The sequence below is a fragment of the Calypte anna genome, chromosome 9 (genome assembly GCF_003957555.1).
Source record: "Calypte anna isolate BGI_N300 chromosome 9, bCalAnn1_v1.p, whole genome shotgun sequence".
Taxonomy (NCBI): Eukaryota; Metazoa; Chordata; class Aves; order Apodiformes; family Trochilidae; genus Calypte; species Calypte anna.
Window position 1 is genome coordinate 24,655,288 of NC_044255.1, and position 18,343 is coordinate 24,673,630.

At 44.4% G+C, this 18,343-nt stretch overlaps 1 protein-coding gene across 1 annotated transcript in view; it reads right to left on the reverse strand.

Annotated features, from left to right (window-relative positions):
* Positions 1–15,208: 15,208 nt before the first annotated feature.
* The window catches only part of MME (membrane metalloendopeptidase), a 33,604-nt gene continuing 30,469 nt past the window's right edge, over positions 15,209–18,343 (reverse strand). Inside the window, exon 23 of the mRNA XM_030456474.1 lies at positions 15,209–16,543. Coding sequence (XP_030312334.1) covers positions 16,444–16,543 — 100 coding nt within the window. The 3' untranslated portion in view covers positions 15,209–16,443. The remainder of the gene's footprint in view (positions 16,544–18,343) is intronic.

Below are 18,343 nucleotides of genomic sequence, written 5' to 3' on the forward strand. Positions count from 1 at the left end.
AGGGCTCTGAGACGCAGGAAACAAACACCAGCCAGCTCATGGAGCTCAGACTGGGGCAAAACCTGTCCTCTGCAAAGAACCTGCAGAAATGAGAGGCAGGGGAGGATGAAAGTCAAACAGGCACCAAAAGCTGTGTTCCTACCTCCAATGACTCCAGCCATGTGAGCAGTACCCAAATGTCCATGCTCAGACACTTGTGAGCATCTCTTGCCTTGTGCACACCAGGCTGGGGCCAGGGAGGTTCAGCACCCTGCGTGGTGTCCTGTACCTGGGGTAGGATTCCTTTGAACAGGGGCCAAGACAACCCAGGGTGAGGAAACACTGAGCTTTTTCAAAGCCCCAACCCATTTAGTGCATCCTTCCTGAGAAAAGGTTGAAGCACAGCGTTTTTAGTTTTTTAAAACTAAACCAAAGCCCATCCCCACCCCTTTCTCACTGGAGCTGCAGCTCCAGTGCCCCAGCTGAGGGATGCAGCTGAGCATCCTCTGAGCTCCCTCTTGCTGAAGTTGTGCTGCCTGGCACAAGGGGGAACTGCAGCACAAGTGTAGGAGCTGCTGCCCTCACGCTGCCTTCTCCATAAGGACTTGGCATTTTCAGCACATCTCTAGCTAGGAAAGTTGGCTATGTTCTTACAAATAAGATTCACTGGTTTTCTTTAGTCTGTGCATGCAGCTGTCAGTTCTGGGATGCTTTTGAGACGTTTCTCTCTAGTTGGAGAAGACTTGGTAACTTTTTAATGGCTTTTCAAGGTTTGCAAAGCTTTTTTGGATTAAGTTCTTTATTCTGGTAGTTTTAAAAACACATACTTTCCCCAGCACAGAGAGTTAATTTTAAAAATGAAAATACAAGCTATAGAAAAAGAAAGGAACAAAGATCCATCTCGTGTTCTCTCACAAGCAGATGGGCAGCCAAAGGAGGTGGTCATCTCCACAGAGGTACGAAACCCAGGAAAATGTATCCCACAGCCACCTGAAAAAGGAGGAAGAAAATGACTGAAGGAGCTGCTGCAGAAGGCAGTGGAACTCTGAGCCAGTTCCTCCAGGAGCAGACTGTCAGATCCTGCCTCCAGATCCTGCAGATCCAGCTCCTGCTCACAAGGGGTAAGTTTGCCCTGCACAGAGCTCTCAGCTGGTGCAGTTTGCTGGGTCTCTGCATGGTTTTGCTTCATCAGAAGTTGGTTTCCTCTGGTCTTGACTTTTGCCTCCTCTCACTAACCACCAGCCTGGGTCAGGACTGCTCTTTGCAGCTTTTAAGAAAAGGGACTCTTCATATGTCCAGATAAGAGCCAGGTATCTGCAGGCATTGGTGCTGGGGAAGGTGCAGTTTAGGGTGGGTGACTTTAGGGCACAAGTTATACCCTGTTGTGTTGTGGTTTTCTAATATATGGGAGAATGTAGAATGAAAGATTCTGAAAAAATCCTTCATTTTGCTCTAAAGAGAAAATTGAAATCATCTTGCTTTATTTCATCCAATGTTTATGGTTAACTGGAATGATCAGATGGAGAAATAAAATATTTAAAGCTTAGATAAACACAGCATTTTAGAAGATAATTCACAATTTATATTAATGAATATATCCTTTTTTCTGTAGCCAGGCTGTATCCCATGCTGGCTTGAGCTAATGTTCTTTCAGAGCACACAGCAAGATCAAATAAAAATGTTTTCAGCCTGTGTCTGACTTTGCTCAGCACATGAGCTGGAACCATCCAAGCCAGCATTTGTTTTTGAATGCAGGATCTTTAATAAGTTGTTTTCAACCAGGGAATTCAGGGCTGAACCAAGAACTGGAACACTCACCACAGCTGAGAGGTACAGTTACTTGGTTTTGAGCAGTTAGAATGAGGGAGCAACCAAAATTGTCTTTTAATATCCAGCTGTTCCCATCTTTGTCTGGAGATGGCTCAGAACATCATGGTTACCCTTTCTTATCTGAAGAAATAGAATGAAATGATTATTAACTTCTTCTTCTTTTTTTTTTTTTTTTTTTTTTGGTGATAGTGGGCAAATCACATGGAGAATGTAAAGCTGAAGTTATCAGCTTGGTCAGGAAGTTAAGCCTCAGGGCCAATCCCAGCAACACATTAAATGTCTTTACATTGTGAAGCAAATGCCAATTTTCCTTCAGCTGTCCCAGTAAAAGTCACCCCAAAAGGTGACCCTGATGTATGAAGTAGAAAATGCACCCTCCCAAAAGCTGACATTTCCCAAGTCATAAAGCCCAGAGTGATTTATGGTGTATGACAGGTTGGGTTTCCCTCCTGAATGAGAATCACCAGTGAAGTTTTTATGTGAAATACCTGAAACGTGTCCTGGGCAGCTCTGGGCTGATCCTGGGAGGAGCTGAGCCCCCCACATGCCCCTTGCCCACCCACCAGCTGGAGCCCAACATTTCTGTGACCTTCCAGTCACCCAGAGAAACCCAGCTGGGATGTTTTCTCATAAATAATGTGTCAGGCAGATTGATTCCTGGCAATTATTGCTGTGCCAGCCAGCCAGGTATTTACCAGTCACTCAGCAGCCACAGAGATGGAGCCTGACAAGGACAAAGCCCCCGGGGTTGTCACCTTTGTGTTGAGACACTGGAGGGATGGACACTGCACCTCTGGCACTGCCTCTGCTCCAGGAGAGCTCCAGAGCCTTTGCTCAGGTATCTCAGCATCCAGCTGGAGGCCTCTGCCAAGGGAAGTGACATGCCTGCCCCCAGCCCTAGGAAACTCTGTGGAATTCCATAGTTAGCAGGTTCATAAATGGAGGTTTTCAGGTTGCAGAGCTGCCCAATAAATCGACACTCAGTCTTTATTTGCATGCTGTAAATGTGAGTGGAAGCAATCTGTAGCAATGTTTAAGGGAGCTTTCAAGTGCTAACATTGGTGTGGCTGATGAAATGCTTCTCATTAGACAAATTTTCCATGCAGTTGTGCATTGTGTGAATGCAATAATCTGGTAATGTCTCCCAGTCTGCAGGTCACAACGAAGTATAGCAAAGCAATAAAACAATTGAAGCCAAACAAAAACAGCTTCTTATTTGCTACTAAATAATTTTTTAAAAAATGAATCTTGATTGATAGAAAGAAATGTGATTAAAAAAAACCAGCTGGTACCCATATTACAAAGCTGTGAAGATTTTATTACTCTGAGCATTTCTTTTTTGCAGATGAGCTGGTGTGTCCCTCTAATCTAATACCAAGGCAGTGTAGCCTACAGTTATTTACACAGATCACAGAGGATTTGGTAAACTGAAAAAATGTCTTTGCCAGTCTGAATGCTGCATGTAGACTTCCAGATGTTAGAAACACAGGTTACAAAAACACAAATTTGACCTTCTAATACTTGATATCTAGGCACTGGTGAATTTGTTTAGCATGTACTCCAAACATATCAGCTCTTTAAACAATGAATATTGCCAGTTTTCTTTGCAGTCCTGGGTGGTGTTTTAATGAGGTGTTCTGACACTTGCTTCCCAGCCTCAGACACTGAACCTCTCCAGTTCAGCAGAAGCAGCACAGCAGATGCACCCGTGGGGGGTTACCAAGCAGACATTTGTTTTCCTGTGATTCCCAGCATTCCTCAGAGGGGACTGTGCTCTGAAGAAATCCTGTTTCTGATACAAAAGGGGAAGAGTTTCCCTCTTACTGAGGTGATGCATGATTGTTTATAGCTAAACCCTTCCCTAGCACATTGTCTAAGACAGCAGCACCAGCTCCAGGAGAAGGACCCTGCAGCTCAGGAAGCCAACCTGAAGCCCAGATGTGTCCCTGGACAGCCACAGCCTCTGTTCCTGCTCTCCCCAACACCCCAGGTGTGCAAACACAGGGTGGGTTCTGGGGTGCTCAAGTTTCTGATGTTACAGCAGGACCCCTTCTTGTGCAGGAGAGCAAATCACCACCACCAGGTTGTGGCAATGTATCTGCAAGCAGTGGAAGAGCTGCAGGAATACATTTCTACCTGTGCTTGCTGCATTTTTCTTCTTTTCTTTTGGATTGGACTCTGGCTTTAGTTGCCCCCTTGCCCATTACCACTCCACGAGCACTGAGCCATCAGTGTTCCTGTGCTGGGAGCAGATGCTGGGGACACTTCCATGTGGCAAAGGCTCCTGCTGATGCCTCAGCTACTCCCCAGATCTTCCCCATCCACCAAAAGGGGCAGAGGCAGTTAAATGGCTTGGACAAGGGTGGTGTCAGGTCCTGCAGAGCATGTCAGGCTCACACAACCCCTCTGGCTGGCTGAAGGAACAGCTACAAGACAGCTGTGTAAGATGAGGTGACATCCTTGTGAGCACAGCTGGGGACAACGTTCCTGCCAGCCCTCCACCAAAGCTTGGGCACAAAACCAACCAAGCAGCCTGCAGAGGCTTCAAAAACATCTGTACTGCTTTTACCCTTAAAACTGCTTTCTCTGCTGGAAAGGCTGAAAGCCCTCGTAGCTTTACTCCATTCCTCCTCCTGAGTTTGGCCCTGATTCACTAAATGCACTGAAGGCATTTCAAGCATTTAAAGTGCATTCCTAGCTGTGAGCTGTTCAAGGGCCTGAAGGCAAGGAGGCTGCTCCGAAGAGTTAAGTGAGACAAAGCTGTCTGAGACCCTCCTTGAACTGGAGATCTCCTTCCTGACCACAACTAACCAGCCCAGTCTGACTGACTACTGAGTATGTCATCAACCCTGAGTAAAAACAGGGCATAAACCACACTAAAGTTATCATGTCATTTGAAACACAAATAAAAATGAGGGGATTGTTTTTCTTGAGCAGGCAAAAAAGATGCTTTTTGCCACAAATCACTTGAGTTGTGCCTTAAGCACTGTTTACTCTCCTTGTGTTCTGAAACTGTCCCCCCTGCTTTTTTTTTGGTGATTGGACTGAGATCTATTGTAGAATTTATGTCTGCAGTTCATTCCTCCATCCCAAACAAAAGATGTCTATATTGTTACAGTATTCTGTGCTGCACTTACAACTTCTACACCCAAACCCTCATGCTGTAGGCTTGCAGAACAACACTCCTTATGCTTGCAGCTACATCAGGCTGGTTGTTAACAGAGCTGTTGTGAACAGCAATGACTCCCTGTCCTCGCTTTAGGAAACGGGGCCTGGAAAGATCCCAGTCTGTGAAGGTCAGATTGTCTTGTTAGGAATACCTGGTTCCTGGTGGAAATGATTTCCATTAGATCAGATTTATATATATAGTGAAGCAGAGCCAAAGCAGAGAGCATTATTGTGGGAACAAGCTAGGCAGACAATGAAGTGATTGTGTCAGAGAGGTGGTTTTTTCAATAAATCTATTGCACAGAGAACAGAATCATATTTCTTTTTAGAACAAACAAGCTCTTATCTCAAAAACTCTGCTCTATAGCAAAGCCAGACAAGAAAGGTAAAGCTCACATTTTATTCTTGTGTCTCAAAATACACCATGTGATACACTGAGCTGTGCATGGCATAATGAAATGTTATATAGCCCTGAGTTTATTTTTCAGAGTGTACCCATTTTGGATAAATCCTTCTCATTCCATGGTGCCTGGGGAAAGAGAAAGCATTTTTGAAGGAGAATTGTCTTACTCAAGAATGCAGAGGATTGGTGAAGGCCAGCATGTCCAGTACCAGGGAACTTGCCATTCCAGTTATGATATTAGCAGAGTTATTTGATGTAACTGATCTCTAGAAGTCACTGGAAGTCCTTTGGCTTGTTGCCCTGGGCAGATGAACATGATCCCTTGAGGGATCATTGAGCAAAGTACACACAGGGCAGGAGATGCTGCCAGGGCTGCCTCAACTGCTGGAGAACCAGTGGGAAATTGTAAGAAGTAGCAGGTCCCAGAAATTCAAGATTGTGCTCAAATTTTGAAGAAGGTGTTATCACTTGATTGCAGTTAATTGGCAGGCAGGAGTTTTAGTCCCAAAAAGTCTCTTCAGTCCTGTGTGGGGGAAGTGGGAGTCTGAGCCTTCAGCCAGCAGCACCCCTGCTCTCTGCAGAGCCTGACTGGTCTGGACCTGTGTTAGTAGGCAGAAAATAAAACTGTATGTTTCTATTGCATCTACAGAACTGGAAATAATGCCTTGGAACAGCAGCTTTGAAGCATCCCATCATACAGCTGGAAAAACAAGAACCTGAGAGGCAGTGAGCCCCAGCAGAGGAAGAGGTTGGTCAATACATTGATGGCAGAAAGGGATGAAAACCACTTAGGTGACATGACTTGGCTCTTGCTAGGTTTCTGTAATCAACATCAGACTCAGAAGACCAAAAAATGGGGACTGTTTATAGTATGCAATGAAACCAATCTACACAAACTAAATTCATCACTGATATAAAACAACTGCCTTCAGAAGAGTTTTGCCAGTTGAATGCTGCTCAGTCACGTTGTGTATGTTAGGATGGTTTCTAAGATACTGATCAGGGCAGTACAAATGATTGTATTTCAAATATTCCACTCCCATTCATTTCTTTGTTGTTGTTGTTCATTCCAGATGAAAGTACTCTGCAGATGGATAGAAGTTGTGTAGCCTGGGGCTCACTGTTCCCATTCCTCCACCTAGGACAAAAAATACTATTCCTGTAAAAATGACCAGACATATAATTGCATTTCCTGTGGGTGTTTTGAAGGCTGTCTCCCAGATGTTCCCTGGGTGGGGCACTGGCCATGTGTCTGCACCCTTCTGCTCTGCCTCTGTGGTCATGGAGTGAGCAGGGAATGGAAAGAGGATCCCTGGAAAGCAGCTCCTGTCTTCAGGAACAGGATTTAATCTTAATCCACAAGCACATTAGAAAAGGATAATCTCTCTTAAAAGATCTGCCTAATGTGTTTCTGAGCATTGTCTCACCTTCAGGGAGACCAAACCCAACTCCTCTGAACCACACAAAAGCCCAGATTAGATCACTTCAAAACATCCTGTGCACCTGCTACATGGGATGGCTTTGGAACACCAATTTGTGTCCCTTTCCATTCCAGAAACACTCAGGAAGAATCCCCATTTCCTTGGTGTCAGCACACAGCTCTGAAATGGGATTCTCTGTGAACTTGCTGAAAGTTGGTTAACATCTCCAGTCCCTGAAAGAAAGCACTTAGTGTTAGGGTTTGTTTTTTTTTCTAACATGTGGTATATGTCTGTGTCCCTCTGAATGTTCTGTACAGGACTTCATTTCCCTAATAAACTTTTCATGGGTTTCTTATGCTTTTTGGTCAAAAACTGTGGCCAGGATCACCTCCAGGGACTTTTATACAGAGCTCTCCTTTCATGCCTTGCAAGTTAATGTGCAGTTTGTCCTCTGGCACTTGTCTCCATGCTTTTGCTCTTCTGCATTTGAGGCTGCAGTTTGCAATGATTTATCCTATTCAGGACAAAATTATTCTCAGATTCTTTTAGGAATGTTCCTCCCTTTAATTTTGTTACCCAAAGGAGTAATGAAAACCTGTGAGACCACTATAACCTTTCAGGGGGAAGACATTAGATGTACCTCTGTGCTTTGAGAAGTTCAGGATACTTGGTGCCACTGAGCAAGGAGCTAACAACTAGAGAAGAGTAACTACAGAGATAGGTAACAAGTAGTTCTGAGTAGGACTTGGCTGGGGTTGCTCATGGGAGAGAGATGAGAGGGGGCATGAAAGACTAAGAACAAACTGGATCCCTGTCACTCCTGGGTATGTGGATGCACATAAATATTATGTGAACTTACTGTGTGGTGTTCCGTGGCTGTAGAGGGACCATAAAGCAGTTTTTGCTCTCTTCAGTTTTCTCAGAAGCAGATTGCAGGAATAGGAAGAAGCAGCCCTGAACTCCTGCCTTGTCAGACAATGGAATGCATATTCCCAAAAACTGGCATCAGGAGCAAGGCAGCTGCAGCACATTCCAGATGTTGCTCTATTTAAAGCATCCCAAGGCTCACAAGAACAACTGCAGAGACAAACCTTGACACTTGCCAGTAAAGCCAGCAGAGGGAGGAATGGCAGATCCAGGTAGGATGCACAGTTAAATGTGAATATAACAAAGGCTTCTTAAAACCCATGAGTCTGAGTGCTGCAAGATGAGAATACTCAGCTGCTTGTATTTCCTTATGATACACTCTGTGCTTTACTTTTAACTAAGAAAGTGTACTCAGTTTAACAGCTAATTCTATTAACAATAAGTTTCAGGTAGCTTGGGTGCCTCCCATATTTCTGACTCTCACCAGTTTTCTTTTCTTAAGGATTTTAGTAGCTGTGATTTTAAGTTGACTAAGATAGTGAAAAGGAAGATGCAGCTTCCTTATGTCTGACAGTGTTTTAGATGTACTGTCTGTGGAGCTGAGATCTGAATGTCATGCACATACACTAATTTTGATTTTAACCCCACAAAGGCAGAGAAAATTGAAGTTTTAATAAAGACCTTTTCATTGTGAGCACATTTCCACTTATTCCCAGGTGAAAAGGCATCTTATAAAAATGTATTTTATATTTATTGTCACTTTCTATTTACTTCACTGAACAGAGACTATCAGTTTAAATGTGGTGCTAGCTGTCTACCCAGTTATTCAGGCAGAACTTTTCTTTGTAAAAGTACCTTTTTTATACATCTTCATAATTACATTAGAAGTTTTCAAAGACTTCTGTCTCCCTTTTTTGCACTGGTATCTGAAAAAGATAATGGAATTCTACTAATCTTAGATACAACAGGATACGGAATGTTCTTTCTTCATTTTTTAGTTATTTTTTTCTTTTTCAAAATAATCCACGTGGCCATAATGCCTGAGAGGGGCCAGGCTGGCGCCAGCCCTAGGGCAGCCCCAGCTGGGCTTGGCTGCCTCCTGCCTGCACTTGCTCCAGCCTGGCCCCAGATTAGAAATGGTTGGGCAGCCCCACTGAAATGAGGCACTGCAGGGTTCATGGGGGTTTTCATCAGGACCTGGCAGATGCCATCAACACAAAGGCCCATCCGTCAGTCCTGTGGTTAAACTGGATTTTGGAGCCCCACTGCCTCTATTGGCAGCACAGAGGGGATGTGCAGGAGATGTGGTCCATGCCCACACCTTCTCTCCTGGGGTGCAGCTCAGTGGGGTGTTCAGACAGCCCCCCCAGGGCAGGTGGGAGGTTGGATTGTGTGTGTGCATGTGTAGCCTCTGTGAGATACAATAAAAAGAAAACTGCTGTGAAATTCTAAGGTATTTTGGAGCAGGGAATGTAAGACTGTGAGTTGGAGCTTGACAGGCTGAGGCAGGAAACTTTCCCTTCTGTACCTGCCCAAGCCTCTGCCTCCTCAAAGCAGGTGGGAGTTTTGACCAACAACAGAGAACAAAGCAAGGCAAGTTGCAGTTCTGGATAAAAGGTAAACCCCGGGAGAAAAAAAGAAGATATCAGTTAGCAAAAGATTATCAGTTTATTTTATCTGCATTTGGCCTGGAAACTTGGGCTGCTGTATCCTGTAGTCAAGGGATCCTCCGTGGTACTTGGACATCCCTTGGTGGGAAATTCCAAGGGCTTCCAACCTTGTGAGAGCTCCTCAGCAACCCACATTTCCCTCAGTATTCTGCATTCCAGTATGTTCAGACAGGCAGTGATTGCAATGGAACCTCATGGTTTAGGGTTTTGCCTGGTTAACTGCAGGTGTCAGTGCAGTTTTATTTCTTTCAGAAACAGCTGCTTAGAAATATTCTGTTCCTCTGCTGCTGGGCTCTCCCCATCTCCCCCTCCAGCTGGAAAGCAGGCAATGCAGAAGCTCCCTTCTGGCTTGCTCAGTGCTAGGGCTAACACTGATTCTCAGCTTTAGACTCACCATAAGCTTCCCTTGAGCCAAACACTGAGGGCTGAGAGTTTGACACCTTCTTCTGAGACCCTACAAAGGCACTACCTGCTCAAACATCTCACCTGGCCAAGCCCTAGCCTTGTGCATGTCTCACTTTTCAGTCCCTCCCACTCATGACATAAAATGTAGTATTCCAAGCAGTTGCTTCCCTCTAACTCAAGTCTTATCTGTCCTGTTACAGATGATTTAGTGGTCATTTCTGTTCTTAAGCTATGAAACACGAGTACTCCCAATGGCTCACATGAAACTTTATCCCTTGGGGTCAGCTGCTTGCTGCCTCATGACAAATGGGCACAGCATTCCTGCTGATCCATCAGGACCTGCCAGCCTCCCTTCTCCTCCTAACAAACACCATATTCAGTTGACACAATGGCAATGCAGCAGAGCTCTGGCAAAACTATTCCTTGTACCCCAGCAGGATCCAGCCCTTTATTTGTAATAGGACATTTAGGGGAAAAAACCCCAAACAGGTATGGAGAAAGTATTCCCACAGCTTTACCTTGCAAACTACCAAAGAAATAGCAGTTTAAATGAAGCAGGTAAGGGACTTCCCTGTGGCAAAAGGACACTCAATTTCAGAGCAGAATTTTATCTTTTTGGAGTGTGGTTGCTCATTCTATTTTTATGGCAGCTGCCATTTGGTTAATTGCTGGCCCAGCACACACAGATTTTTCTACCCATGTGTTCTCTGTTTCCCTCTGGGCAGACAGACCATGCAGTATCATGGTGAGACCCATTTGTGTCGTGCACAGCTTTAAAAGAGCAGTGCAGAAAACCTTAAATTATTGAGCAGCCCTGCAAAGTCTGTCTGCTTGATCTGAGCTGTGCAAGGTGTTAGAGTGTTCTATTATTCATGAGTCCCTTCAGAAACCTGGAAACCTTTTAACTCCAGAAAGATGTACTTGCAAATGCTGTAATCAATGGGTAGGTAATGAGATCTCAAAGGCTGATCTGCCAGGACAGCTGCAATCAATGCAGTCCAGGACAGATGTTCTCCTGAGGACAGAACCTTGGTCTGCCTCCTCCCTGGGCCCTGCTGCTTTTGGAAGTGCTGAGCCTTGTGCTGATCCAACTGCAGAGACCCCAGCATGGAAATCTCTTTGGACTTTTGCTACTCATTGTTATTCAAAGGCCCACACTAAAAATAAGAATCACAGCTCCTTCTGCTCTGTGATAGCCATGGGTTTGGTGTGTTGAATTGCATCACTTCAGCATCCCTGTAATGTGGTATTTCTGAACCAGATCCATCTTTTCTCTTGCAGCCCAGGTCCCCCTTTCACATCTCCTTGTACCTCCTTGCACTTGGCTGGATCATGGGTTGTGCACTCATGGTTTACATTGTCTTCTCTTGATGAAAGTAAGTGCCTTGTACATATCATGTACCTTCCATCTTTCCTTTGGTTTGCACTGCCACCTTTCAACATATATAATTTTTCTTTTACAGGACAGAAGAATTTACAACGATGTTCATTAGAAGAACCTGGAATTTAAGTTGAAAAATGTATAAAATTAATTATTTTTAATATCAACACTGTAAACACTGTCTACACACTTTATCTACAACAAAGGTTTGAAATGCTAAGTAGAATCATCAGACAGATTTCCCAGTTTTCAAACAGTTTGTAATTGAGTGAGTAATTCTTGGAGTCCAGTGGCAGGTCAGATACCTGCCTGTTCCCCAGCCTGCTTTCTTGTGGCCACCTTGAATTTAAGAAGTTTTGGAAGTAGTATCCCCAGATTTAGTGATGCAATGGTGGACAAAAAAGTGAGCTAAGCTAATTTGTGAGATCTGCCCAGCTGAGGAAGAAGCATCTCAGTGTACTGGGGGACATTTTAAGTGAGTTAAGTCAGATTTTAAGTTTTGTAGTAAAAAAAAATTAAATTTAAAATATTGTAATGGTTCAGTCTCCTTGTTCCAAGGTCTGAAGTATTAGCGTCTAAATAAGTTTTTTTAAACTACAATAACATCCTTTCTTAGAATAGCAAACAGTTATACAAGCATACTACTACATAAAGAAAAAAAAAAAAAGGCCTTTAAAACCTGACAGGCAAAGAGGGAATGTTGCCTGGAAGCAATGCATCCTAAAATGTGTGACTTGGACTTTCTAAATCCTAAAAGGTTTGTTTTAGGATTTGATAGTATGTAGATAAACTAATTGTATGTAGATAAACTGCAAATTACCTGCTGGTATCTTTTGTTTACAGGATGTTCAGGGCCCAGTTTTCTATTTTTGTATTTTTCCAACCCAGTTCTTGCCAGATGCTGTTGGACTCTGGGCGCTGGCCTGGATCAAGCCCATGTGGAGCTGCCGCCCTGTTTCCTGGCAGTCCCCTGGCTGCTGGCAGCCTGTGCTGAGAAATGTAGGGATTGCCACGATGAGTCCTGGCTGTGTCTTGTCTGAGGAGCTCAATGTCCCTTCTGTGAGGGTCCCGAGGGAGCAGGGAGTTTCTCACCCTGCACAACTTCCCAGCTGCTCTGCAGGAGGGCAGCACTCCCACAGACCTGACCTGGCTTCTGTCTGACCAGCTTTTCCAGGTGCCCAATAACACTTGAAATCAAATGTTTCAAATTAAAATGTTACAGAGCTAAAATATAAACATTGCAATATGTTTTAGCTTTACCTGAATTTTGAGAGCAGTAAAATCTGATTTGGCCGAGCAAAAGAAAATAACTTTCTAGGTTAGCTTCAGTATTGCCAAGCTGACTTGCTACATACGAAGGAAAAGGAAGTTCTTGCAAGTTGTATAAAGTAATAAATAGAGGATTGTTCCCAGAAAGCACACATCTTATATGCTGTTTAGAGTCCACTGACCACTCTGCAAGGTTGATCTTTGCAGGCACCTTTGGGACAGGCAATGTGGGTGTCTTCATAGTGAAACCACACAGGGCACTGCTGAAGCTCCCCACACCTGCAGGGGTGTTTTGGATATCAAACAGGTTTGGTTTTCTTTTTCTTCTTGAGAAATAAAAGGAAGAGTTGCTAGTGATTTAGGAGAGGAAGAAAACACACGTTCAGGTTTCCTCTAAAATGCTAAGTGCATTGCTATTAAAATGCGACAATAGCTTCATTTTTTCTGTCACAATGTCAGTCCCCAGAACGTTTGTGTTGTTCGGAAGCTGGAGGGGACTCCTGGCTGAACTGCAGGATCGTGTCACTGAGGTGAAGGGCTCTGCCACATCACCTCCCACATCACCTCACACCCAGCTCTCCATCAGCACAGCTGACCTGCAGACATGAAAGGGTGAGAACCTTCTCCAAGTCCCCTCTTCATTCCTATTGTTTCCTTCCAGATTATGTTTTCTGTGATCTAGGACGATTTTTACTGATTAATTTCTTACTCATCTTGTTATTTACAAAAGCTAAGTGGGAACACTTGGGTTCCTATTGCTCCAGAGAATGGCTGCCAAGTTTGCAGCTGGGCCTCTGCTGGGCTCTGAGCAAGGTGAGGAGAGAGGAGCCCCGGGGCTCCCTGCTGACACTTCAGCCTCTTGGTAACATTAATGTTATGTCTGTAATCCAGTGGGGGGGACTGGTATACACGGGAGGGGAACTGGGCCTCCCCACTGCCTGCCAAGTGAAGTGACAAAGCTCCCAGGAAGAGATTGGGGCTGTGGAGGGGCTCAGGAAGGTTCTGGAAGGGTTTGGGGCTGTGGAGAAGTTCAGGAAGGGATTGGGACCCTGAGGAGCTCTGGAAGGTTCTGGAAGGGATTGGGGCCATAGAGAGGCTGAGGAAGGTTCTGGAAGGGATTAGGTCTGTAGATGGACTCAGGAGCCCTCTGGGATTGGGGTTTTGGAGGGACTCAGGAAGGTTCTGGAAGGGATTGGGGCTGTGGAGGGACTCAGGTTCTGGAAGGGACTGGGGCCCTGAGGTTATCAGGAACCTTCTGGAAGGGAATGGGGCCCTGAGGGACTCAGGAAGGGATCGGGGCTGTGGAGGGACTCAGGAAGGTTCTGAAAGGGTTTGGGGCTGTGGAGAAGTTCAGGAAGGGATTGGGGCCCTGAGGAACTCTGGAAGGTTCTGGAAGGGATTGGGGCCATAGAGAGGCTGAGGAAGGTTCTGGAAGGGATTAGGTCTGTGGAGGGACTCAGGTTCTGGAAGGGACTGGGGCCCTGAGGTTATCAGGAACCTTCTGGAAGGGAGTGGGGCCCTGAGGGACTCAGGAAGAGATTGGGTCTGTGGAGGGGCTCGGGAAGGTTCTGGAGGGGATTGGGGCTGTGGAGGGGCTCAGGAAGGTTCTGGAGGGATTGGGTCTGTGGAGGGGCTCGGGAAGGTTCTGGAGGGGATTGGGGCTGTGGAGGGGCTCAGGAAGGTTCTGGAGGGATTGGGGCCCTGGGGTGAGGCCTGCTCCAGGCTGTGTCCCCAGGGGGTGTCTGAGGATGGGTCCCTGAGGTGAGGATGACTCCAGGCAGCCCAGGACACACTGCAGCCCTCTCCCTGGGGTTTGGGGGGTTCTGCCTGGGACCCTCTGGAGCTGTTTTACCTTCATTTGGAGCTGGGACCTCCACAGGTAGGAGCTGGGGTTGTGTTACTGCTGCTTTCTGTCAGAACAGAGGACCTGGAGGTTTTTGCCTGTTCGTGAGAGGCTTGTTGGTCCTTGAAGCAAATACCCCGTGTTATGTAGCAACATTGCATTTTGTTGTGGTGTTTGTTTACTGATGTTTATGAAACTGATTTTAAGCCCTTGTACGTCAAGATAGTTGTGGTCTTTGGAGACGGTCTTGGCAGGGTGAAAAGTTACTCTGCCAGTATTCTGTGTCTCAACCTGAGCTACTTATAACTGATTTAATAGCTTATTGACTTAATAATGAAATGATAACTACTTGTGCTTTGCATGAGTATCTTATTCTGGGTGGCAGTGAGGGGAGAAGGTCACATATGGGTTAGATGCCCTCCTTCCTGGTAATGGCAGTGAACTGGAGTTAGGAGTGGAGGCAAAGCTGGGCTGAGCAAGGCCAGTCCTGAGGGCTGCCCTCAGCAGAGGCTGCCTGTGAAAAGGTGACCAAGTCTGTACCTGGAGCTGGTTACAGTGCCCCAGAGAAGTGGTGGATTTGGGGGGGTCACTGCTGGCTTCCTCACTGACACAAACTCTTCCATAGCAGCTGTGGCAATTACTCTGCAATGTCTCTGATTTACTCTGAATTACTCTGGCAATTACTCTGATGTCTGCAGGTGGTTCAGAGGGGAAAAACCCTTCTCTGTGCAGTGTGCCTGCTGCTGCAAACCACAGCATTTGCAGATTTGGTATCTCTGACAATAAATAGGTGTGGTTTTAATTCTGCTCTCCTCAGTTGTTACACGTGTTGAGGCTTGGTGCTCATGGGTGAGTGGAAAAATGTCTCTGTGGAGAATGTTTTTTCTTGTACTTCTGTATTTCCTACAAAGAACACAAATGTTGCATTTGGCTCATAGTTTCAGTTTATTATCAAAATGCTTTTATCAGATGACAAACTTAGAAAGCTAAAAGGAACATAGGTTTTTTAATACACCTATTGTAGCAGTCATCTGAGGTATCTGGAACTTATTTTTGGAAATGTGTTTGCTTTGATATACAAAGCAGTAAGTTTCTTTGCAATCTGCATGAGGATGTTTAATACATATCACTGCAGATTTAAAGCCTTTTACCTTCTTATTTAAAGCTCCATTCTTGCAATCAGTTGTGCAGCTTTACTGATGTGAGGACTGACATTGATCAGATGTACAAACTCTGTGCAGGATCAGACCCTAAACATTAGGAAAGTCATCTGAAAACTTGAATGTTGGAATCACTCCAGCAGAGAACTCAGTTTTGCAGACTTTGTCTTACTGCCTGATACCATGCTTTACTCCAATTTCCCAGTTCTGTGCAGCCACTGATAAAATATATTACAATACTTCAAGTCAAAAGTGTAGCTCAGATTTAAATATAAAAACTATGATTTATACATTACTAGAAACTTTAAAAAAAGACCAACTTTAAAGACAGCAAGAAAAAGCTTAGAAAACTGTGAAATGATCTTTGATCACAATCTTACAGATTACATGTTTAAAAATTAATAAATTACCTACAATTTCAGTTTGGCTGGAAAGCAGTAAATGAACTTGTAAGTAGTGATTTCAGATAATACACACTGGAATAGTTAGTGAGAAGTTAATTACAGCAGGTCTTTGGACTCCTCTTGTATAAATGGTTTCAAGTAAAAATGAAAACATTTGGCAGAAGAGGTTTATGGGAAGAGCAGAGGGTACAAAGTCTGACACTACAGATACAAACCCTTGTCTGGTCACCGTGTGACAATGTCTAAAGCTGTGTTGTTACTCCTTGTCTTCTGCTTGATCAGAAATAGGCACTCACTGACCAGTGGGAGATGGGTTCTATTTTCAAACGTTAAAGAAAAAGCCAGTGGGGTCCAGGATGAAGTAGAGGTGAAGCATTCCTGTACACTGACAGGTGATTTAGGTCCTACAGGGTTTGGTGACAGAAGCAGCTGCTCAGCTCTGGCAGCTCCTTGCTGCATTGCTCTCAGTCCTTCATTTGGTGTTTTGATGTGTGGTTTGGTTGGGTTTTTTTTGTTTTGCCCATTCACTACGAATTACTGAGACTACTCTAGCATATTCCTCTCCATTGTCTTCCCTCCTCCCTTTTTCAATATTAGTTGAAATCCCTGGAAAGCTTCTGGAGATGCAAGGTTTCCAGTTCTGTCACCAAACTCGGCACTTCTTAGCAGGATCCATGAAGTTTGTCTTGGTGCATGAAAAGGCTTCTGAAAACTCTGGAGAGTTTTGCAGTGATCCTATGACCCTTTAAAACAAAATAACAACATCATTGTTGCTTGCTTTTGTTCAAAACAAACAAAACAATTCACATTTTGCAACTTGGTATCATCTCAAAATTCAGTGGGAAACGCCTGAATCTCTAAATTATGACTGTGGCTTCCATTTCACCACAGGTAGTTGCTGTATTTTCTCTTTTCAGTTTGTATAGTCCCTCTTTTGGCCTCTCTGAAATACCAGGCCTGTCCCTTCCTCCTGCCTGCCTCTCACAAACATACATTTATTGCACTAGGGACATGTTTATTGCTTGCTGGTAGTTTTCACTGAGAAGTTTTTCAGCCAGGCTTTGCTGAGAAGTTTCTCAGTAAAGAGACATCAAGACCTTGAGGTGGAAAACTGCAGTGTAACTTTTCTGTGAATATTCCTTTCTGGTTTTATACCCGTCAAGTTTTAACTGAGACCATACTGCTTGTCTGGGCATTTCCCACAAAGGATGCTGTGCAATGTATTTCCTAGACAAGAGACTCATACAAAGAACTGCTTTCAGTGAATTAGTGGGGACATTCCAGCTAGGGCAGTTTTTATATCAGTAATTGTGAGCATATGTGACCAGATCTGCTGGGAGCTGCTCTGGCCTTCAGGAGCTACAGCATGCACATACCTAGGCTTCAAATGTCAGATACTGGTGCAGACTGGTTGTGGGGCAGGAATTATGTGAAGAACTGTTTCTTTGAGTCATTTGTGATTAGTCTCTGAGTCATTTTAACCATTAGATTCAAGAGAACCAAAAAGTGTCCACAGAAGTTGAGGTGAAGTTCAGCAGCTGATGCCTGCCATGATTTGCCTGTCTAACCAAAAGTGAGAGGACTTGCTGCCTGCTCCCAGGAGCAGCACAGGAGATAGCACAGAAAAAAGCAGTGCTTCAGTGCTCTGGAGGAGCTGCCAAAATGGGATTCTGCCAGAAACAGAGCAAAAAGCATTTTGGGTGTATTAAAATTCTACTTACAGTTGTTATTAACAAACAGATAAAACAGCAGTGGGATCAGAGTCCTACTTGATTTACCAATCTCCTCACAACTTCAGGGACTGGGTATGTAAGCAGAGCTGGACATGTATCTGCTGCTCTGCTTGCTGTGTTTTAATCTGACATGTGAACACAGACACAGATTCTCTTTGGCCAGCCTTTGACTATTACCTGATCTAAGGCAACTTTATCTGAACTTCTGATTTTTTTCTAGCAGACAAAAAATTCTACCTGGCCAGCACAGAGTTGTTGGCCCATAAATTAAAATTGTACTATGCAATTAACAATTTTTATGAAGACCTGCCTGTCCCACCTGGAAGAAGAGATGACCTACAGTCAGTGTAGCAGCTGTTAAGGAACCAACCAAAAAACCCCACCCCACTCCCCCAAATTAAAAAAAAGCACAGTGGGAGCCATTGTGACATTGTAATAGTATGTCACTAGGCAATGATTTTGTGGGTGTTTTTTAGGGACTTCAATGCTTCCTGGTTTAGAGGTCTTAGAAGGGACTCATCCTGAAATTTATATTCTAAAAATGTTAGTTTCTTAATAACACTTGTGTAATCCCTTATAAAATCTATATAGTCTTTTATACAGATGTAAAAGCAGCACAATACATGAAGTCATACACCCAAGATCTGCACAAACACAACTACACAGAGATGTTGAACTCCTGAACTTCAGAGGACTTGTGACTCATACAAATTTGATATGCAAAGAGGAGGCAAGAACTGCTGCAGAGCCTCATTAACATCCTGACCAAAGGGGGCTGATCATAGGGCTTTGATGCATAAACTGCCTCTG